The sequence below is a fragment of the Megalops cyprinoides genome, chromosome 9, assembly GCF_013368585.1.
Source record: "Megalops cyprinoides isolate fMegCyp1 chromosome 9, fMegCyp1.pri, whole genome shotgun sequence".
NCBI lineage: Eukaryota > Metazoa > Chordata > Actinopteri > Elopiformes > Megalopidae > Megalops > Megalops cyprinoides.
In genome coordinates, this window is record NC_050591.1 from 24,731,346 (window position 1) to 24,754,667 (window position 23,322).

The following is a 23,322-nucleotide window of genomic DNA, read 5'->3' on the forward strand; positions in this document are numbered from 1 at the left end:
ACATTATGTGTTTGGTGAATTTTGTGTTTAATATGGATGCTGAAATAAATAAAATTATCCATAAAACGTTCATTAAAACGTTGCAGACTTGGCATCATCCCCTTTTTTAAATTTCTTCTTACTTGACCGATGAAGCTCCCATGATGCTTTGCGCGACTTTGTAACGAATTTTGGTTCGACTACGGTGTTTAGGCGCCATTTTCGAGTGAGAGAGCCTGTTAAGCAGTCTGACTTCAGAGGAGGAGGAATTGGTTCTTACTGTATTTTATTTTTAATACCCGATCACCGTCAAGGATTGTTTTAAACCGCGTCTTAAAAAATCGCAAAAAAATCAGGACAACGACACAGATAAAGAATTTAGTTCTGACACTAAGAAAAAGGTAAACATCGCAATTTTTACGGGTCTCCAAAACTTCAAATGGGATAAACTTGACGATTTGAGGTGTGTTTTTGAGGGGAGTTAGCTAGATAACGTATGTAGTTAGACTAACTAGTCAAACGATGTTTACGAAGGCATTTTAACGTTAAAATAATTTGAAGGGTTTAATATCTAGCTACAGTGAGGTTAAGACGTTTGTACGCAAATTTTGCTTGCTATTACAGAGCTAGTATTTTGCTTGCTTTGTAGCTCTTGCTAGCTAGCCAGCCAACGTTACCTAAGTGTGGTGCATGTTCATAACGCACAGGTAACGTAGCTAGTAAGATATACTTTAAAGATAATGTTTTGCTCAGTCATCATGCAAATTAAATTTGTTTTATGAAACTTGGGTACTAACCTAGCTAGTACATAATGTTGTTGTTTGTTAGTAAAATATACTACTTGGTTAATCACAAACTAACTAGGTAATCGCTAACTAGCTAATTAGCTAACTACGTCATCACTTAGACCAGGCAACTAGTTTGCCAGTTTAATTTCCCGTATAGTTACTAGCAAGCTTACTGCGCACATATGTTAGCTGCCTGGCTAGCCTGCCAGTAGCTATTCATCTGATTAGATAATCAAAGCTTTGCCTTTAAATGAATTGGCTTGCTAGCTACGCATACGCGATTTATATGTTGAGCTAATTTAGCTAACTTGTACTTGTGCTAGTGCTTGGGATAGCTAGTTAGGTGGCAATCTTTTAACTAAGTGCATTAACTCGACATTTTGTTAATGCAAACGAGTTTTGCTTTATTAAATTATACAATTAATCGTATTGGCAAAGTAACTGTTTGGCAAGCTAATTAAAACAGACTACTCAATAGTTTAAGACTAGCTAACTACCTAAGTTAGCTAGCTAGCTGTAATCTAGCCAATCAAAATGAACTTTTTTAATCTTCATGAAAATGCCCCATGATTGGCCGAATCGGAACTCATGGAAATGGATTTTGTTTTGCAAAGAGACATATTTCAATCTGACTAGCTAGCTATCGTTTGTTTTATTTATGAGTTCTGTCTTTCGTTACTGACAGGGAGAGACGTCACCATTTTTTCCGTCTTTGTAATGTGGTGGTAACGTGACGCTTTGTCTGATCCGTGCAATCGACTTGTCAGTTCATTTCTGGGTAAATGAAATCAGAAGAAAACATGTGGATTCGCAAGATAGCTATCGTAGGATTGTTTGGGGACCAACCGTAAGATTGGACAGTGGATAACTTTTGTCACTTTTTTCTTTACTAGAAACAATATTTGGATGCGTCCTCAACTAATTGTGGAATCCTAGCTAGCAAACAACCAAGCTAGCTTCCACTAACAATTAAAATATAAATTGTATTTGCTTTAGTTTGAGAAAAACTCTTTTTCTTTCTCAACTTTAGCTATATTCTTTGGGTGACCGGTGTCCCACCCAAGATTATGTCCAAAAATACAGGTTCCGTGACTTAAAACGAGATTATCGTAAAATGCCTCCTTGGGATGGCTGGATAACGGTGGAGGGGGGGGGGGGTGAAAGGGTGCTCCAGTTTGACAAGTAGCTAGCAAGCTAGTTTGGGGGGGGGAGATGGACGGGCACCACCACTCTTCGCTTCTCTCCCGGATTTATCTAGCTATGAATGTTCCGAATTTCCTCTTCAGATTTAAACCATGCCGTCCAAAACGACGAAAAGCTCAACTGCTGCAAGGCAAAAGGGAAAGGGGGCGCAGCCTCAGGATGACTCCGACGAGGAGTTGGATGTACCCCCTGCAGAAATGAACTTAAATGGCCAAGGAGCAACACCGACAAATGGCAAGTAGCGACGGGTGTTTTGATGGCTGTGTTTGCATCTAAATGAGTAGCTAGGTTGCAGCATTATCTTGATGGCTATGTGTTGTTTTTTCCATTATAGTAGTTACCGTAGTTGGTTCCAGCTGATGTTGCTAGCTAGTTTTGATTAGCTAGTTAGTTGTGGCCACGGGTTTATTCATAACATTTAGCCAGCTTAGCTCGCTAGCTAGGTATCAATAAATGTCTCCGGTGATTTTGAGCTGATTATTATGGTGGCGTGTGTGCGTCTGTTTCAAATTAAGCTATTTAGGACAGACGAGGACTTGATTTAATAGTAGTCGAGGTGCGTTGATTTTACTTTGCCTCGTATTTTACACTGTGAAAATGAATGGGCTGGTATTTTTGCGTCTCTTTAGGGATATCGTTACATTACTTGTCGTGGTGTGAGAACTTGTACTTTGTCGGTTTTTACTTTATAAATAATCGACTCGTCAGTCCTTTTTCCTCTGTTGTCGAAAAGCAGCGTTGTTATTAGGTAGCCACACAATCCGTTTGTGTTAAACAATGTTTTGAGTTCAATCCAAAGTTTATGCTATTGCTATTTTGTTAATGTTTGTTATCAATGTAAATAAAATCAAAATGTGGACATTTTTGTGCTTTTTTGTAAAGGTGGTTAAATACTTTATGATGGGTAGATATATTATCACTTATAATCGTTATAATGCAACCTGTTATCCGACTTGGAAGAGCCCATATAAAAACTAATCGAAAATATATATATTTAAACTTTGTTTTACTTCGCCACATAGTTTTGTAGCGACAGTATGTTTATCGAAGAAATAATGTCATTCCTTTTGGAGGAGTGTTAAGACTATTTCATCTAATGTAGGTGTTTGTTTTTGCATTGTGAACAAAGAAAAGTCGCTGGTGTAATTTAACTTCCGACCTTCCGCACAGCCTTTGTTCTTTCTCCCTGACCATCCACCCTATGTTTTGTTTGTTTGTTTTTGCTCCTCCACCCCTCCCCCCAGCCTCGTTGCCTCCACCTAAAGATAAATTATACTGTAGTTTGAAAGTTTAACTTTTCGCCCCAGATGCCGCTCCGAGTGTGCCTGTCGAGGCGGTTGATAATCGAAGTTTGGAGGAGATTCTCGGTAGCATCCCTCCACCCCCGCCCCCAGCAATGACCAATGAACCGGGCGCTCCTCGCTTGATGATAACGCATATTGTTAACCAGAACTTTAAATCATACGCTGGCAAGCAGATACTGGGGCCTTTTCACAAGGTATGAAAATAAACAAGCAACGCAATTTTCACGTGAATTTTAGCTGTGAATATGTTTTTTTTATTTCCTTGTTAAAATGACTTTTGACTGTGGTGTATTTGGTCATAAATCAAGAGGAAAAGTTTTTATTTGTAATTTTCATCGTCATTGTGATGACAGAAACTGTTAAATGTTACGACTTTCACTGGTTTTGGTACATATGTTTAGTACACCCCTAGATTACAAAACATGTTAAATGCAAATGTACTTTTTTGGTTAGTTGTCTATATTTTTCAGTTGTGGTTTGTCAGCTGTAATATAGTAAAAATGCATTTTCTTCTGTGTTAATTTAATTTGTGCCAAATCTAAAGTTTTTCTTCCTTTTTATTTCTACACGGATGTAAGAAAAAAAAATGTTACACCCAGCCTTTTTTTTACACTCACATTGGTGTCATAGCCGACTCTGAATATATTAATTCAGTGAAAATTCCATGCTAATATCTTCATGGACATGCAATACAATATTGTCCCAAGGAGTGATGTATATAAATATGTAATATTTTTATTCTTTTTTTTTTCCTTTACCTCTCTCCAGCGCTTTTCCTGTATCATTGGTCCAAACGGCAGTGGAAAGTCCAACGTGATAGATTCAATGCTCTTTGTGTTTGGATATAGGGCTCAAAAGATTAGGTCCAAAAAGCTCTCAGTGCTCATTCACAGCTCTGACCAACACAAGGACATCCAGAGCTGCACTGTAGAGGTGCATTTCCAGAAAATTACTGACAAGGTAAAAATACACATTTTTATGTGTTCACCCTCACTCAGAAGATTATGTGTGAAAGCTAAAATTCTGGACAGTGTCACTATACACTAAAGCACACATGTGAGATAAAAGGAAGGGGTACATCTTGGCACACAGTGCCATATTTTTACTTTTCAGTTCTTTTTTCCTAAACTGTGTAGAAATAGTCTAGAAAATTAGTAATTTACTTGAAGTGTGTGTAAATAAATTAGGCATTATATTTAGGACAGCAGTGGAAAGTTAATCATTTTTAAAATGCCGCTGTCTAAAACTAGTGGACACATCTTCCTTTTAAAATTTTTATTGGAAATAGCTTCTACAAATTAGTGTGCTAATTAAGTATATTTTTGTGGTGCATTCCTTAAAGGTTTGTGGAAGTACACTTTGTCACAGATTTCATTGTATCCAGGTAACTTTCCTGGATATTAGACGTTTGTTTATTTATAATTTTTTGAAGGCTGAGATGTGAAAATATACTTTTGTGAAATTATCCATATATTTTGAAACCATATTAATCCAGAGGGCAAGGGGGGAAAAAAACAGTGCTTGTTCGGTAAATAATGTGTTGAATTAAGTTGTCCACTGCACTAAAAAAAATCATTGGTGAAATTTAATCAACTTCAAAGAAGTTAAGCTATTCGGTCTTAGTGAAATTTAAACTTTAATGCTTATTTATGTAGGTGTAATATGTTTTTGTGTAGTGTAATAATGAAATCTCTTCCATTTTCTCCTGAAATTATATTTTAGCAATTATTATTACCATGACCAAAGAGAACTGATTTTGTGAGTGCATAAGGCTTGTAATTTCATTTAGTTTTCAAAATGAGAACAAGAGAAAACAAAGAAGCAAAATATACACACAAGTACAGACAACAATTTTAAAAAGATTTTTTATTGCTAAAACTTAATTCACTTATGTTGTGTGTATATATATTTTGCTTCTTTGTTTTTGCAGTACTTGTATATTGAATACACAAATGTTTATTGTTCTGCCTATACTTTTACTTCGGTGTATTCTTCCATTTTCAAAGTGTCATGGCACTTGGGAAGTTGACATTTTATTTCTTTGTAATTATTTTGCTAATTTTCTCTTTGTTCTGCTTGAGTGTGGAGTATCTTTTCAAGAAATAAGCTGGTGTATTGCTTATGCCCCTCCCCCCCTTCTCTACACCAGGAAGGAGATGACTACGAAGTCATCCCTAACAGCAAGTTCTGTGTTTCAAGAACCGCCAGCAAAGATAATTCCTCAGCCTACCACATCAATGGCAGGAAGGCAACCTTCAAAGACGTTGGAATTTTGCTGCGTAGTCATGGCATAGACTTGGACCACAACAGATTTTTGATTTTGCAGGTAAAAATCCGTATTTGATCAGTTTTCGCTTTTTTTAGCCTGAGGTCATCATACCCAAAAGGATTTTACATTACATATTTTTAATCATGTGTAATTGCATAAAAAAGTTAAGTTCTGGTTGCACAAGGAGCCTGTTTCAGCAGTACCAGCTGGATGGGACACAAGCCCTTAAACTGCTATAGCAGCGCATCATGGTTTGCAGCAATGTAGTAAAGGTGCGAACCATTATTTGCTGCTGTAGAATTTTAAGGAAAAGGCAGAGATGGAGACTGTGCTGGTGTGAACTTGGGGATGCATCAGAAGGCCATTGTTGTTATGCTGGTCTGGTTTGCTAGTCTGCCTTCCCCGCTCTAGCAGCACGTAAATATTGGCGTGTGAGAAAAGAGACCCAAACCCCAATATTACTTGTGCTGCTTCAGTGTGGCAGGATTGAGCTTCCAAATTAAAAAAAATATATATATAATTATTTTGTGTTTATTGATACTAGGCACACTATTGGATTATTTCAACACAGGTTCGTCAGTGAGCCAGTCACTGAACTTGTGCCAGGGGGTCCACATTTTCAGGGTGTGTCAGTTTATTAAAGGTCAAAATGTACTAATTTGCATGTGTTGAGACTGCATGTGTGTCCTGAAGCAATTTCTGGAGTGTGTGTGTGCACCCGTACGTACGCTTGTGGTGCTCAGTGACAGCTTCTTGCAGGGTGCGGGTCATTTGTACAGTCTGTCAGTAGCCTGCTGCTCGTGCAGTGAGCCACTGTTGATCAGAACTGGGAAACTGGGATCAACCTGTTGTGCTTTCCAGTGGGTGGTGTTCTGACTTAAGTTTCTTGTCTGGTGTTTCTTGTCACACCACAACTGCATCATTAGTACCCTCTAAAACAAGTAAAGCAAAAATATGCCGATTGGCAGTTGAAGATCTGAAAGCTTTGGGCAAGCATTGCCTTTCTTCTCGAGCTTTCCCCATGGTGTGTTTCTTTGTACTACACATTTATTTTCTTCCCTGCAACTGTGACCCGCTATGCTTGATTTGCACATTTCCTGCCTGTGTCATTTGTCCATTTCTCTCTCAAGGTACAGTGTGATAAGGTTTGTGGATGAGAGTTTGTGGCTCCTATCAGTCCATCAAAGTTGGAAGTATTTTTGTTTTGCTTCCTGGCAGTGTTTTTGTTCCTTGAATTTTATAAATGGTGATTTTTCTGTTTGTTTGCTTTTTGTGCTTTGATTTAAGGGTAGATTTGCCCTCTATCTCTGTGTCTTTGAGACATTAGAAAGCGCAGTGTGAACAACTGTTTTGTAGGCTCTTGTGTTCTCTGGGTTGGAGTGAATTGGCACCACACTGCCTTCAGACTCAGAGCAAAAAAAAACCCTCACCTATTTAAAATTTTCTGTATCTACTAAAGCATAACTATTTTGTTATAATATATGTGATAATCAAAAAATAAAAAAAAGTTGGATATTAATGGACATTATCAAGTGCAGTATGCATCCATTATTTGTTTACTTTAAATTTTTATTTTCAAGAATTTAATTTGCTATAAATTTAAGTAACAATCAGCTTTAGTAACTACCCCTGAATACATGTAAAGAGGTTTCAGGCTGTAGTTTTGTCCACCACTGCCTTGTTGCCATATAGGAGTCACACCATGTTATTGTCTGATTCATTAATTGATGAATGTAAGAATAATGAAAGTTTTCTTTTTGTATGTCTGTCTGTTTACAACCAAATACAATTCACAATTGATGAACATTATTTGTATCTTTAAAGGTCTGTTCAGCATGAAGTCTCACCATTCTGCTTTTCTTTTTTATTAGTATGTCTTTAAGAAACCATTTTTGAATTTGTAATATAGGGAATTAATTTGGGGGAGTGGTGTGACAGTCATTTTCCACACAATACTTGTTTCACCATGTTAGGTGTAACCAAAAGGTCTTGTCTTTCATAGCCATGCAACAAAATGTACTAATAGTATTTTGAGGTTTGGTTGTATTGGGATTTATGATAGTCGGCTTTAATTTTTGTTTTGATTGTTCATTTGTCTTTGTTTTCTATTTGTTCCTTTCTTTTTAGATTTTGTGTAAAGATGTAAGAAGATATTTCATTGTGTCCAGGTTGAAGTGTTGTGATTGTAGCACAGGTCAAGGTACTCGTGGGTGAAGGATACGGTATTGTGTTTGCAGGTCCTGTTTGTGTGTGTGTGTGTGTGTGTGTGTGTGTGTGAGACCGTTGTAGCACTGGTCTCAGGATAAAATGTTGCAGTTTGGGGGCACAGGGGTGATGCGTCTGTTACCATTGTTGCCCAGGTTTCATTATAAAGTATAAAGCTTGTTTTTTTTAGGGGTCAGTGAGTGAGTGACACCTGGTTTGGTGTCACAGAGTAAAGTGTGTGTGTGTGCGGCACAGGGAGAAGTGGAACAGATTGCCATGATGAAGCCCAAGGGGCAGACGGAGCATGACGAGGGCATGCTGGAGTACCTGGAGGACATCATCGGCTCCTGCCGGCTCAAAGAGCCCATCCAGACCTTGTGTCGGCGCGTGGAGCAGCTCAACGAACAGAGGGGTGAGAAGGTGAGCAGCCACCCACACCTGCATGGCACAGAATAGTGGTAGGCTGGATCTGAGCTTAATTGTGCCTTTTGTCGTTTTTGTGTTTTTATTTATTTTTTTATTTTTTTTGTATTTTCTGGTTGTGGTTCAGTTGGTTTATTTAGTCTGAATGTTATAATTGAGAAATTTATTAAAGAAGTGTCTTTCAAATGGATAGAAGCAGCAATGGAAGGATTTTTTTCCTTCCAAGATAATGAGCCTAAATGTGTGTGATCAGTCCTCGCTATTCCAAAATATTTTTTGTTCATTCTGTGTTTCAGATATCATAGCTGATGTTTAAGACTGATTTATTTGAAGAATTTGTGGCATAGACCTTTATAATATGATGATATTTTATTTAATTATATTATTACTGGTTAGTCATTCTGCAGACACCATGGAGTTGTGTCTTCTCTTTGAAAAAATTAATCTGTCAGCCTGCTTGTTTTAAAGATTTGTAGTGAGCAGAGAAGGTGTGTAATTATTAACTGCCATTCTCTCAAGCCAAGTGTGTTTCCTCATCGACAGGATTTTTTTTTTTTTTCGCGGGGGGCCCGTGGGGGTGTGGGGGGTGCTGCACTGTTTATTGTAATAGCTGGTAGGTATGCCTTGGCCAGACCGAAGGCCCCTGGCTTGACACCTGCCTCTCCTTACAAGGCAGCAAGACAAAATCTCGTCCTACTTTTAGAAATCGCTGTATCTGTGTAACCCCCACTTCTCTCTTATTAGTTATTGCATATAAATAATTGACCCAGGCAGCAGATGAACAGTGAATAGAAGCAAGAGATATGGTGGTGTGATGCAGACATTTTATTAACAGCTAAATTGACTTTTATTAGAAAGTTCTTGAATGATAGTTCATGTGGTGTGGGGCAAGTTTGGTAGATAATTAACAAATTTCAGAGAATTTTTTTAGGCTTTTATCCTTGTGGGGGGTTGTGCTGTAATTTGTAAAAGGTAGGTTATAAAGGCCACAGTCCTGAATACAGATCTGTAATAACCAGTGAAGTGTGTCACTAGCTGAATGCAGTTGTGAAATAGATATTAAATATTTTTTGGTGAGTTGATGTTTGAATTGTTGCTTTGTTTGGAGATAGAATCATGTCTTGTGATTTTCTACAAATTATTTATTTTAAGAAAGCATAACTGCCTTTGTCTACTTGTACCTTATGAACATTTATTTAAATATACCTTGCACTAATGCAAAATGGAATCAAGTGTTTTATCATGAGCCTGGGTGTAGCAAGCATTTGAGGCATGTGAGGTCCATATTGGTTCATTTTGTCCCTGGATTTATTTTTGAATACTTATTGACCTTTTCCTGAAAATTGAATACAAGATCTATCAGTTTAAAGTAATGGAATGACTGGCCTTAAATTTGATTTTGTAAACTTGTATTAGGTCCTGAATATTTGAGCTAAGTTGAACTGGTTGGTGTATCTGGAAGTTTCAAAATAAATAGGTGGCACCTTTGTTGTTGTCTAGTTTACAGTAGTTACTGGTGTGAATATTGAATGATGTTCTTTTCACTATAAATGTTGATTTATTCTTGTAGAGAAGCCCTAGATATTCCAGTTTCCTTAATGATTAATTTTGCAAAGGGATTTGGATGTTACCTATATTTAACTTTTGCTCATCCGTGTTGATGGCTTACAATATTGGTCAAGGTCAGCGAGAGTTGTTCCCTGGAAAAAAATTAAATGTGAAAGTATTTGTCAGACTTGGAGGCCTACATGCTTTGTGTGTGTGCGTGTGTGTCTGTTTGTGTGTGTGGTGCATTTAGCCAAAATATTTCCATGGATATAATTTCAGTCTCTTCCTCCCCCTCAGTGAACTTGAAATTAAATTCAGGCTCATATGGTGGTAAGGTAAAGGTTTAATTGAACAGCATATCCTTAGTTATTCTGCATTCCTCTCCTCCTCAGCTGAACCGTGTAAAGATGGTGGAGAAGGAGAAGTCTGCTCTGGAAGGGGAGAAGAACACAGCGGTGGAGTTTCTCACACTGGAGAATGAGATCTTTAAGAATAGAAGTTACCTATGCCAGTTCTACATGTGAGTACTCTCCTGCCTCTTCTCTCAGGGTACTGCATGTGGGGACTTACCTGTGTTATTGGTACTGTGTGGTACTTGGTACTACCCCCTGTTTTAAGTTCAGGTGCCATCTATTAACATTTATTGTGTATGCACTAATCCTCCAGTCCAGATGGAATGCACACCAAAGAGTAACTTTGGGAAAGGTGTAGTATTATGAGAGAATGCAGTGTTTGTTGGATATTTGTTCAGACACAAGTGTGTGTATTATACAGACTTCATTGCCATTTATTTTCCACTATGAGGCTGTTAAATAAAAGTGATTTGGAGGAGGGGCGTTTCTCCCTTAAAATTTATTTATGGAACAAACACTATTTATCAAACAAAAAATTGAATAATTGTAGGTACAGGCATTTGATCACCCCAATGGATTTTTAAGTTGTACACCATCTGTAAATAACTATATAATAATAATGATAATAATAATAATGATAATAGATTGTGTATCAACCTCTGTAGTTCCAAGAGCTACATAATGTGGGACTGTTTATTTTGGTGGCTCTGGCTTTAATAGTTTTTTTTTTTTCCTTTTTTTTTATCAGCCACGACCTACAGAAGAGGGTGACTGAGAAAGAAGCAGAGAAACACAAGATCCAAGAAGACACCAAGGAACTTGCAGAGAAAAACAACAAACTTAATGAGGAGATGAAAGAGAGAACTCAGGACCTGAAAAATGTTGAAAAGTATGAAGCTTTCATTTCTGTCTGGCAGAGTAATATTCAACCTCTGACAGACAGTTGTTTCTTTATTGTTGTGTGTTTTTTTTTTTTTTTTTTTTTTCTTTACTTTTCATGGTGCTTAGGAAGCAGTGTGTGTCTTGAGGAGAGAGAATTGTGGGAGTTGTGGTCTTGTTACTTCTGGGCTGGGAAAGAGGGTTTTTTTTGTTTGTTTGTTTTTTGTTAAGGCTCTTGTGTAATTTTTGTATTAATATTCTGGTGACCAGGAAACTGGGGAAGCTGACAAAGTTCATTGAAGGCCAGAAGGAGAAGTTTACCCAGCTGGACCTGCAGGATGTGGAGGTGCGCGAGAAGTTGAAGCACTCCAAGACCAAGACCAAGAAGCTGCAGAAACAGTTACAGAAGGACAAGGAGAAGGTACCCATCCAGCCCTCATTCTTATTCATAATTACTGTACTTAAGTCAGAACCACAGATGTGACAGTCAGACCATCTTCTGTGCAACTACTTCCAGTTGCTTTTCTGGAGTAGTGAACTATACCGTTTTCTAGCTTTTAATATGGGAGGTTGTGCTAAATGATTTCTGTGTATTGCAGATGGCAGTATAAAGCAAACAATATCATACTGTATTAAAAAGCACCAACAGCCTAACACTTTCATTTTGGTGTATTTATTTTGTGTAAGGGCCAAACTAGAGGCTGCTGCAATACAATTTCCTTTCCTAAACTAAATGAAGTAATTTAAAAGCTTAACCAGACATGCAGAAACTTAGCAGGCAGGTTACTGAAGATTTTTAGAAATTCTCTTTTATGGGCATGCTAAATAAAATGGCAAGATGTTACGTCTATATGCCTCTGAATAAATATAACATGCAAGGCAAGGGTAAAATAAATATAACCCAGACAACTTTTTGCCTCTGATTTTAGCTGGTCACCTAAATTTTCAAGATGTTATACATGCACAGAAGTTCTTAGAATGTGGTTGTGTCTCCTTAGCATTGTTATGCTTAAAGTCAGTTTTAAGATGCACAATGTCTGCCTCTACCTTATGCCTGAGAGCTAGTGCAAAGAATTCAGAACTGGCCCATTAAATGAATGATGTGTGGCTAGTTAACATGGGTCCAGAAGTTGGGTTAACCAGTCACTGAAGAAAACCAATTCATAATTTTGTAACTCATTTCCACACAAATGCTGAAGGCAGCCTATAAATAAGCATTTTATAATCACAAACTGTTTGTCAGATTCTTTATATGCAGAGTAAATAAACTGTACACATAAATTAAGTGATGGCTGTAGGAGCTAAAGTATTATAGAGCTGAATCATTAACTCTTCCTTCAAAACAAAGCAGTATTATTGTATGCCAGATGATTTTACACAAAATTTTTTACAACTTGTGTATATGACACTGATCAGCCTGTCTGGCATTCTCCAGTCAGTCTCACTGCCCAGTTCTCCCTCTCTGCGTTATAACCCAAAAATAATCATGCAGTAATAAAGTGGAGTGATATTTGGCACAAGGGGAAAAGCTGTTCCCTCGGGAGCTGTGTTCTGCAGTGTGGCAGAAGAAAGGTACTGAGCTGCACCAATACATCAGCCATTTAAACTGCTGCGTATTCTGACTTTTTAAGCACAAATGGATCTGTTAACTGTTCTTGTATGAACTTTTTAGGTTGTCTGCAGATGTTTGGTTATATACATTTAGTGCAGACATAGCTGTCTCCTATATGTAAGGACATTTAACAAAGTTTTTTTTGTATTTATATATAAACAAAGTTTTCTTCACAAAATTGCACTTCCCCTTCATAATGTCCTGTCTGTTTAAAAAATGATTGAAAGTACACTATAAGGCACAAGAAATTGTATTCACCAGCAAGGCAGTTGTTTTCCTTCAGCAGAGGTGCATATTTAACATTACCAGTAAGTAACAAGTTTGGAATTCTTGCTGTAGACTTCACTGATCTGTATGTCCTGCCCACCAGCTTGAGGAAGTGAGGAACATCCCTGCTAGCAGTGAGAAGACCATTACTGAGGCCACAGCAAAGAGAGAAGACCTGGAAAAACAGAAAGTTACAGAGGAGGAAAAGCTGAAGAAAGTGATGGAAAGCCTGAAGGAAGAGACCAGTGGCTTGCAGCAAGATAAAGAGGTTAGAGTTTGTGCCACCTCTGCACAAGGAACAACTGCATAACAATCAGCTTTGTCATGCAGTGGGCACCTTCCCTCTTGATGTTCCTTGTGCATATTTCCAATCAGTTGCCAGTTTGGGGGCAGAATAGGGAGGTACTTGGGTTGGTAATAGAAAATTCCTTGCCAGTCTGCCTCATTGCAATTCCTGTCCTTCCCTCTGGGGCCTGTCTGTAGGCGAAGGAGGCGGAACTGATGGAACTGAGTAAGGCAGTGAATGAGACCCGCTCTCGGATGGACGTGGCCCAGTCAGAGCTAGACATTTACTTGAGCCGCCACAACACGGCGGTGACCCAGCTCAACAAGGCCAAGGAGGCTCTGCAGACCGCCACAGAGACCCTGTGTGAGAGGAAGGCTGCCATCAAGGACCTTCAAGTCAAGATCCCAAAGTGCGAGCAGGAGCTGAAAAAGGTACTTTGGCTGCAGCGCTGGGGCTGTGGATGGCAGCAGGAGAGTGGGATGGGGGTCAAGAGTCAGTGTTAGAGCATTAGTTGTTAGAAGTCTGGAGCGCTGAGCTGTCAAGAAGAGGGGTGTCTTGTGCTAAATATGAGGGCGGTGAAGATCAGCTTATGATGACCTGTGACCCTCTTGCTGGGCAAAGTTGAAATGAGTCTGTAGAATGGTAGTGAGCTTGCACAGTTTTCTTCAGTCTACAGAGTTTTACTTATTTTGTGAGTGTTAGAGAGGCTTGTAAGCCACCTTTATTAATGTCCCTACAGGATGAGCAGGAGCTGGAGCAGATCAGTCAGGCGGATGGGCGGGTGCGGGAGGTGGTCAAGGACATGAGGCAGAAGGTGGAGGAGGCCAAGAGTTCTCTGTCCTCCAACCGCAGCCGGGGGAAGGTGCTGGATGCCCTCATGCAGCAGAAGAGGAGTGGCAAAATCCCCGGCATCCTGGGACGGCTGGTGAGGTCATCATCTCACTGTGAAAACCTGTTATCAGCCTCATGCAGTCACAAGGCCAGGTCGTGGTGGTAAACGAGAACTGAGTCTTATTTGACCCTACTTGGTAAAATAGTATTTAAAAATGAATATTGAGAATCACTACTTTATACTCTTCTATTAGGAAAATGCAAAAGGCAACCAGGACCATACAGAATGGTTGCCAAAACCTCGTGACCTGTGAAATTTCATCGACCTGGACTACTGTTAATGTTGAGCCCTTATAAGTGTTCAGTAAACTGTTCTAAGATTTCTTCTTTGTGATATTAGGGAGACCTGGGAGCCATTGATGAGAAGTATGACATCGCCATCTCCTCATGCTGCGGCTCACTGGACAATATCCTGGTGGACACCATCGACACGGCCCAGAAGTGCGTCAACTTCCTCAAGTCCCAAAACATTGGGGTCGCCACTTTCATCGGGTTGGACAAGGTCAGTCTGAGAGTGAGGGCATTTGTCGACAGTAATTTGGTTCACTTCATATTTAGATACAGTTTTACAATCCTTAGTAGTCAGACATTTTTGAGATGGCCAGGTGGAGACCTGAGGGTATAGTCTTGAATCTAGGGTGGGACTGGATGCTGTGGCATTATTTATTTAGCAGATGCACTCAGAGTGACATACATAGCACACATTTGACATACTATTAACATACAGCTCAATACTTGCACCAGTTGGGTAACATACTGAAAATGCCAGAGCTTCTAATCACTGTCGGAACTCAAACTCAAAGGAACTATGGCTAATGGCCTGTATTCTTTTTCCATTATATTTTTCATGGATTAGTGGGACCAACACTGAAAGTAAGCTTTGCTAATTCCTCTTAACCAAGAGGGGGTAGCAAGGCATAGGGAAGAGTTATTAGATAATGAAATACTATGCTGTATTCATTGTTGCATATAATCAGGAAGTACAGTCGCTGTTTTTCGGTCGATAACGAGTCTGCATATGACCTTGCAAAGTAGTAAAAAGTTGCACCTGCCTCCAAAAATAAAGATGCAAAAACAAACCAACTAAAGACTGAACCATATTAGATATAGGAAAATAAAGTGGTTTGTTCACATTGTCCAGGTCAAGCAGTACACCTGTTAACTGTATGACAGCTCACATGTTTAGCTAGCCTGCTTACAACAATAATGCCTTTTGAGACTTAGTTTTTTGAAATTGTTTTTTCTTTTGTGAGTGGGCAATACTGCTTGCTGGATCCTTCAAACATTAGCTGTAGACTAGCTGTAAACTTTTCTTTGCCAACAAGAGAGCATTTCAGACAAGCTGGCTGTAATGACTTCAGCTATCTTTTTGAACTTTCAAGATACCTCACCAGTAATATTATTCTAGAAATCAGCATGTGTAAGTTCTTTCATTCCATAATTATAATCTTCTCTCAAGTTACTTATCTAGGAGTAATCGTGAGAGTACTTGGTAAGGTAGTTAACTGGATAGCTAGTTATTCATTTTTTTCTGTTTCTGAATTTTTGTTTACCACAAATGGCATTGAACACAAGCTTCCCAAGTGAAGGTCTTCCTGGACCTGTGCTTTAGTTCCTGGGTCATAGTTCCTGGTCCTTGGCTTCATGTGCGAAAAGGGCTAATGGCAGTGTGCCATCTGGGAATCAAGTTAGCAAGCTTGTAGTGGTTAGATGTGTAACTACACCTGACACATGGCGTTGCCTCAGGAAAAAGCTGGCATGAATCTGATAAGGAAGTATCATATTGTAGTGGTGGCTGTTAAGCAAGTTAAGGTAAAATTGTCTGCTCCTGTTCTCAGATGAAGGTGTGGGAGAAGAGCATGGGGCCGATTCAGACCCCTGAGAACATGCCCCGCCTCTTTGACATGGTGAAGGTGAATGACGAAGCGGTGCGCCCAGCGTTCTACTTTGCCTTGCGTGACACACTGGTGGCCAACAACCTGGAGCAGGCCACACGGCTGGCCTTCCAGAAGGACAAGCGCTGGAGAGTTGTGACCCTGCAGGGCCAGATCATCGAGCAGGCCGGTAAGGTTTTTCTACCCCATGCCTTTCAGCCATCACCCATGGATAAGCTTGGGGCATAGTTCTTCTACTGGAACTGTTGTGTCAGCTCAACAGGCTCTTTTATGAGGGTCAGCTTTGGGAAGGATTGTGTGCTTTAACTGGGGACCCGTGCTTTGGTAGAATGGCTTGCCCTTCGCTCCAGCATGGGACTGTTTGGAGAACGTAGCGGGCAGACGGGTTACATGAGAGATTGGAGTAGGGTTGCTGAATGCTGGTCTGAGTGGGTCGTAGAGAGGGAGGTTGTTGAAGGACTGGCTTCCATTACACACTCTGCATGAGTCTCTTGCACTCTCTCCCCTGCAGGTACTATGACTGGAGGGGGCGGGCGCGTGATGCGCGGCAGGATGGGCTCTTCTCTCGGAACTGAGGTCACACAGGAGGAGGTAAGAAGGGAGAACGTCCATCTCTCCCACTACCTGGCCATTTCCCATTTCTGTCACGGGCACTAACCCTGCTCTCTGCTCTCTGGACTCCGCCAGCTCGATAAGATGGAGAGCAAGCTGAGCGAGCAGGTGGTGCAGCTGCAGAGCTGCCAGGAGGGGAAGCTGCAGCTGGAGGAGAAGGTCCACAGGCTGAGGAAGGAGCTACGTGACATGAAGAACACTCTGGAGAAGTACAACGCCAGCATCCAGGTGAGCGCCCGCCCTCAGCTCGGACACACGCGCATCATGCACTCTGATTTGGCCTGCCGACGAGGGAGGCAACCATTTGGAATATTTTTTCCATTTGCACAGCATCGCTCATCACATCCCACAGTGCTTCATGGAGACTCTGTGGAGACTCTGACGCTGTGGATATGGCAGCGTTTTTTGCAGTGATGTGAACATGCAGGCATATGATTAAAAATAACACAATTTGATACCACAAACTTTTCAGCCATTCTGCCCTTTCTAGTCTGTTGCAGAAGAATTATACACCAGGTGAGGAAGCACATAGGCAGCTTGTGGAAGCCTAGGGTTATGCTGTTCTCTGTACACTCTACACTGTACTGCCAGCTCTGTGTCAGCTATGGTGCGTTCCTACTGTACAGAGCCTGTCGGAGCAGGAGGTTCACCTCAAGTCTCAGATGAAGGAGCTGGAGGCCAATGTCGTGGCAGCAGCTCCTGATAAGAACAAGCAGAAACAGATGGAGAAAAGCCTGGAGGCCTTCAAGAAAGGTGTGTTCTCCTTCATTTCTTCAGCTTATTGGCTCAGTGAATGCACGTTTTATCAGTAGCTTGTTGAGGGTTATACCGACTATCTGAGTGGTAAGAATGCAAATAATTGCTTTATTTTTTTCCTCATGTTATTAATGGGTCAATCTCTTGTAATGACGACTAAAGCTAAAATACGTTTAGGAGGGCTTCTTTGACATTGATTTCAATATTGTAACCTTCTATGGCATGATAAATATTCAGCTGTGATGTGCACACAGCTCCTAGAAAGAAATGGTTGGTAGTTGTCTTGTCCCTGGCTACTTGCTGAGTGCTTGGTTAATGAAATGAGCCGGCTCTCTGCTCAGATTTCGAAGCAGCAGCGAGCAAAGCGGGGAAAGTGGAGGCCGAGGTGAAGCGGCTACACAACCTCATTGTGGACATCAACAGCCACAAGCTGAAGGCACAGCAGGACAAGCTGGACAAGGTCAACAAAGAACTGGATGAATGCTCCTCTGCCATCACCAAGGCCCAGGTGGCCATCAAGACTGCTAGCAGGTCAGAGCCATTTATTTTTTTATATAATATATATATATATATATATATATATATATATATATATATATATATATATATATATATATATATATAATATTATATGTATTTATATTATATTTTTCCCAGCTCAGTGTCTTGATCTGTTCTGTGTGCCATTGCCCATCTTTGATTAGCATGTTTACTTCTTAATGATGAAAAAGTACTTTCACTCAGTTTGGGTCCTGTGAAATTTAACAAGTACCTTCTCAGACTCCTTGAGGATGTACCAGATTTCTGATTAACTGTTAGTCTTCCTATGAGTGGGCTGTTGGAACTATAATGCTGACAATGTTGACATTCTAATCCGTTTAGAATGATTTGGAGGGACAGCATAGAATTAAAGTCCAAAAAATTAAATCAATATGTAGGAAGTAACATCAGATGCGGGGGGAAAAAAGACCTCCGTAATGGTGTAGTGTGCAAAACTTTAACTTCTCACTTTTACATTTTAAATGTTACATTGTTTATAATTTAACTCAATGGATTAACTACATTGTAACAAAGGGTACTTTTGTAAATTTGGCTTTATTGCAGCAATATATACTGTTATATAACAATATAAAAACTTTTCGTTTTTCATACTCTGGACAAATGCTGCTTGATAAACAGATAAATATCATGGTGATTCAAATACGTCAAGCCTTGCAGTACGGTCACAAATATTTTATGAGTCCCTCTAGATATGTGCGTCTACCAAATGGAATAATTGTAGCTGTAGCTGTAGTGTAAAGTCGTTTGTCACAGCGTCTGTTCTTTTTTAATTAAAATGCACAGGAATAATAAAGCCCAATGCTAATCACTGTTTTGTGACTCGGAGAGATTTTAATTCATACAGTAAAATTTAATACCATCTGTGGTAAATTATATTAATAGAAGTTTTTCAGTGCACGGACTGATCCTTTCCCTTTTCCTCCAGAAACCTTAAGAAATCTGAGGAGGCCGTTTCCCGCACGGAGGCAGAGATTCAGGAGAATGAGAAAGCCATTGAGGAGATGACCGAGCAGCTGAAGAAGCTGGAGGAACAAGCTGCTGACATCATGAAGGAGTGCCAGGAGGCTGAGGTCAGTGGGGTTACAGGCGCAGATAGAATGCTGGCCTCCGGCTTCATGCTATGAGTAGACAGTGGCATTATGGTGAGGTCAGGCTTAGTTTCAATCAGGCCTGCAGTCCACTATGTTCAACTTTCTTTAAAAGACACAACTGTGGTGTACTATGAGGTGATATTAATTTATCCAGTTAAGTCTGCATTTAGTTGAATAGAGTCCTTAAGTGATTTGGTGAAACAGAAGTGTTCACCTGGACTGAAGACTTTCAGGAATAGAATTGCATCCCTCTGTAAGAGGTGGGCTGAGAACACCAGCTCAGTCCTTGTAAAAGACTGATGGTGCCTGTGCTTCTGCCATGCTGTAGGAGGCGCTGCCGGAGGTGCAGGAGCAGCACCGTGGCGTGCTGCAGGAGATCAAGGCCATCCAGGAGCAGGAGCACGCGTTGCAGAAGGAGTCCCTCAGCGTGCGGTTGAAGGTGGAGCAGATCGAGGGAGCCATTACTGAGCACCAGAATAAAATCAAGCACTGGCAGAAAGAGGTGTGTGTCAGTGTCATTGACTCAAGATTGGCTCAGACAGGTACAGGTTGATAAATCAAGCTCCCCAGTGAGAGTGGGTCAATGTCAGAGGCTCCAAGAAGTAGTTGATGAAACTTTTTTTCCTTGGCAAAATCAAATTCTTGATGTGTTGGGAGTATGCAGTATATAATGGTATCTAGCTTTTAAGTAAATACATTATGTGCAATTTTATCTTACATTTTAGATTTTATAATAAAGTAGAGAAAAAGACCATGTTTTGGGATTTTGGCTTATGTTAGTAACTACTACAGTTTACACCTGTTGGGCTAAGTGTTTGAATTCATACTTAAGCATGAAACCTGTTAACCATTAGGAGTTTCTGTTGAGTGTCTTTGTCAACATTATGCGTGATGAGTGCTTTTGGAGGTGTATTTATCAGTCTGAAAGTTGGGAAATATATTGCAGGCATCATTTTCAATCTGTAAAGCACATACCAACAAATATAAGTTTGGAAATGAGCTTAGGAAGTCATGCCACAAAACAGTGCCTAAATGATAGAACTACCAGGGCATCAGGGAACATGAATTGTTTTTGAACTGCAGAAAATGATGACATCCAGTGGTTGGTACTGGCATGTTGCATAATAAACTATTTATATTGGCACTCCACTTTTATTTCTGAAATATGGTGGTAATTTTAGTAAACTATTGTTTGTCATTTTCAGAAACATAAATTGTAAAAAGTCGCACCATTTCAAAAAAATCCTCACCAAGTACTGAATTCAGCTCACCATTTCAGTGATTTGTCCGGTAAATTCACTAATTTTCTTTTGTGTAGTATAGTTACTTCCTACTGCACTTTGTAGTTAAGGTGTATTTGTTAAACTGAGTTCACAACAATGACTTTTTTCCTGAATGCAGCTCCAGATACAAAGTAAAGACCTGGTTCTCACTTCTAGTCCTGTTGCTCTTGTGGATGAGTGATTCTGCAGTATTTCCTGCAGCTGCATTAAGGCACAGTGGGATTCACTGTGGTGGGATAATAGATCAGCTCTGTTCTGTCTCCTCAGGCCTCAAAGATCACACTGCACGCGATCGATGACCAGCCGGCTGAGGAACTGCCCAAGCTGACCCCCGAAGACCTGGAGGCCGGCCAGAACCCTGACGTCATCACCAACAAAATCGCCCTGCTGGAAGCCCGCTGCGACCAGATGAAGCCCAACCTGGGGGCCATCGCCGAGTACAAGAAAAAGGTAGGCTACAGCTTGTGCTCATTTGAGGGACATGCAGTGACATTACATTACCTTACATTTATGTCTACATATCCACTTGTGGGTTGTTAAATCGGTCTGAAAATACTGCTAGCCATTTCAATAATTGACCTCTTGAAATCTTTACCTGGCACAGTGTATTTCAAATTTGTCTTCTCACTAAAACCACACTGTACAAGGTTATGTTTTAGGGGGTAGTCTCTTAAGTTAATTTAGCCTATACAAACTGCCCTGTTTATGGGCGTTTTGCTGTGAAGGACACACATCAACACTGCTTTTCAAGCTGTTCCCCGTGTGATCATTTAGTCTGGAGTTGTGTTTGTGTGTCACTCATCTCTGTGTCACTGGCTGTTGCAGGAGGCCCTATACCTGCAGCGTGTGGCAGAACTGGATGAAATCACTACGCAGAGGGACAGCTTCAAGCAGGCCTGCGAGAACCTGCGCAAGCAGCGGCTCAATGAGTTCATGGCCGGCTTCAACATCATCACCAACAAGCTGAAGGAGAACTACCAGATGCTGACTTTAGGGGGCGATGCGGAGCTGGAGCTGGTGGACAGCCTGGACCCCTTCTCTGAGGGAATCATGTTCAGGTAAGTACTGAAGGCTCTCCATTTCTGACAGCAAGGTCTTTGATGGTAATTACATTACAATACTGTCATTTAACTGTCAATCCAGTAGTTCCTACGTGTTTATCTATTTATACAGCTGGATATTTACTGAGGCAGTGGTGAGTTAAGTACCTTGCCAAAGGGTACAACAGCAGTGCCCAGAAGGGAACTGAACTAGCAACCTTTAAGTTAGCAAGTCCTGTTCCTTAGTCTGTTGTGGAGGATGCTAGAAGGTACAACAGCATCAAATCTTCACTGTTGTATATACAGTTCCAGAGAATAGGTACAGAACAAAGAAAGCAGAATAAAACACTGCCATCCACTGGCCTTCATGCAATAAATGTCTGTAAGCAGTGGGTTTGCACCTGAGATGTCAAAATGTGTGCCAGTCATTGAAGCTTTTCAGTTCAAAACTGAAAGTTTTTAAGATTATAGGAGAGACCTCACAGGGAATAAAAGGCAGAGACAACAGAGCAGTGGTGGTCAACAAAGATACATATACACGTCACATGTACTTGCGTGCATAAAACCAGTTGACAATGTCTTAAGTTGATTTTGGTGTTTTAGTAGTTCTCTTAACCTCAGCCAATAAGCCACTGTGCTTTCAAGAACTGAGGATGTTGCTTTGGTACCTAGGTTTTAAATCCCCTCACCTCTCTCTTTGCAGTGTGCGACCCCCAAAGAAGAGCTGGAAGAAAATCTTTAACCTGTCTGGTGGGGAGAAGACGCTTAGCTCTCTGGCCCTCGTCTTTGCCCTGCACCATTTCAAGCCCACTCCTCTCTACTTCATGGACGAGATTGATGCTGCCCTTGACTTCAAGAACGTGTCTATCGTGGCTTTCTACATCTATGTAAGTAAATGTCTGCCGCCACCTTCGTGGATATATTCTCATGAAGTGACAATCAGCCGTCACTACTTGATGCCAAGTATTTGTGTTAGGTCTTGACATTGGTCTGTTTTATTAATGTATGGGTCCTAAGAAATTGGATTGGTCCTTAGGTTCTGACCCTAGTTCTGTTGTTGGAAGCTTTTTTGTTTGTTTTTGCGCATAAACAACTCTACATTCTAGATCCATCTTGAGAAGTGGTTGTTGACCTTGAGCCTTGTCATGGTATAAACAGTGGGTCTTGTAAAAAGCTTTAGCTCCACAGACTATGTATTACAACACAAAGCAAAGCCTATTTAGATGGGATTTAATCAAACCTTTCATCCACTTGCTTAGAAGAAACTACATATGGCAAATTTTGTTTCCATTTCTTGCCTCTGAGGGGGGGAGCTGCAAGTTGTGGTGGCTTGTAATTGGCTGTTAGTGGGTAATTCAAGGTTTGCATTTAATTCCAGGCAGGCACTGTTCAAAAGTGCCTTGAATGACGCACATCGCCAGTATGGTGCAAAATACAGTTCCCTGAATTGTGGACGTGCAGTTCCAAAGCAAAACTGAGGGCTTTCTTTTCTCTTCCCCCCCAACAGGAACAAACAAAGAATGCCCAGTTCATCATCATCTCGCTGCGGAACAACATGTTCGAGATTGCAGACCGGCTGATTGGCATCTACAAAACTCACAATACCACTAAGAGTGTGGGCATCAACCCCAAAACCATTGCCTCCAAAGAGCTGTTGGAGGTGGGCTCAGCCTGAAAAACTCAACATGAGCTTTCACTGCAGGCTGTAGAAAAATAATTGGCATACTTGTCCTGTCTGAATTTTTATATGTATTTCTATGTGTATACATTGGACATCTTTACCTCTTTTTTTTCACTGTGACAAAGCTGTCTTTTTATATTGGAGGAAAAATAAAAATCTTTATAAGCTAAGTGGTCTGATAGTACGCTCAGTGCATTTCCACATTTAAACATTAATTTGGAAACCTGAACTTGCTGCTGTAATGAGTCTCCATGGCCTAATGTTTTTTTGAAATGGGACAATATAAAAGACCAGAATGTTACCACAGCACTGTAAAACATCAAAGTGCTAGAATGATACAGGAATATGAGAATACCCCACCCTAGGCATATCAAACAGTGTATTTGATTGTTTCTT

General features: G+C 40.4%; 1 protein-coding gene across 1 annotated transcript; it reads left to right on the forward strand.

Moving 5' to 3' along the window:
• The first annotated feature begins 221 nt into the window (after positions 1-221).
• smc4 (structural maintenance of chromosomes 4) lies at positions 222-23,064 on the forward strand. The gene is made up of 24 exons (XM_036536492.1): positions 222-380; positions 2,054-2,204; positions 3,278-3,468; positions 4,043-4,234; positions 5,424-5,600; positions 8,004-8,168; positions 10,112-10,239; positions 10,821-10,961; positions 11,222-11,372; positions 12,934-13,098; positions 13,314-13,547; positions 13,856-14,041; positions 14,348-14,509; positions 15,846-16,071; positions 16,414-16,493; positions 16,590-16,742; positions 17,141-17,267; positions 17,612-17,801; positions 18,757-18,901; positions 19,251-19,424; positions 20,473-20,655; positions 21,031-21,263; positions 21,949-22,132; positions 22,753-23,064. The coding sequence occupies exons 2-24, from the start codon at positions 2,063-2,065 to the stop codon at positions 22,918-22,920; spliced, it is 3,897 nt and encodes a 1,298-aa protein (XP_036392385.1). The 5' UTR covers positions 222-380; positions 2,054-2,062; the 3' UTR covers positions 22,921-23,064.
• Positions 23,065-23,322: the final 258 nt, after the last annotated feature.

Bases quoted from the DNA above. Each gene is read 5' to 3' on its own strand.
- smc4 (XM_036536492.1), top strand. From the start codon at position 2,063: ATGCCGTCCAAAACGACGAAAAGCTCAACTGCTGCAAGGCAAAAGGGA. The intron at 17,268-17,611 runs GTGTGTTCTCCT...CTCTCTGCTCAG, and splicing joins CCTGGAGGCCTTCAAGAAAG to ATTTCGAAGCAGCAGCGAGC. The intron at 21,264-21,948 runs GTAAGTACTGAA...CTCTCTTTGCAG, and splicing joins TCTGAGGGAATCATGTTCAG to TGTGCGACCCCCAAAGAAGA.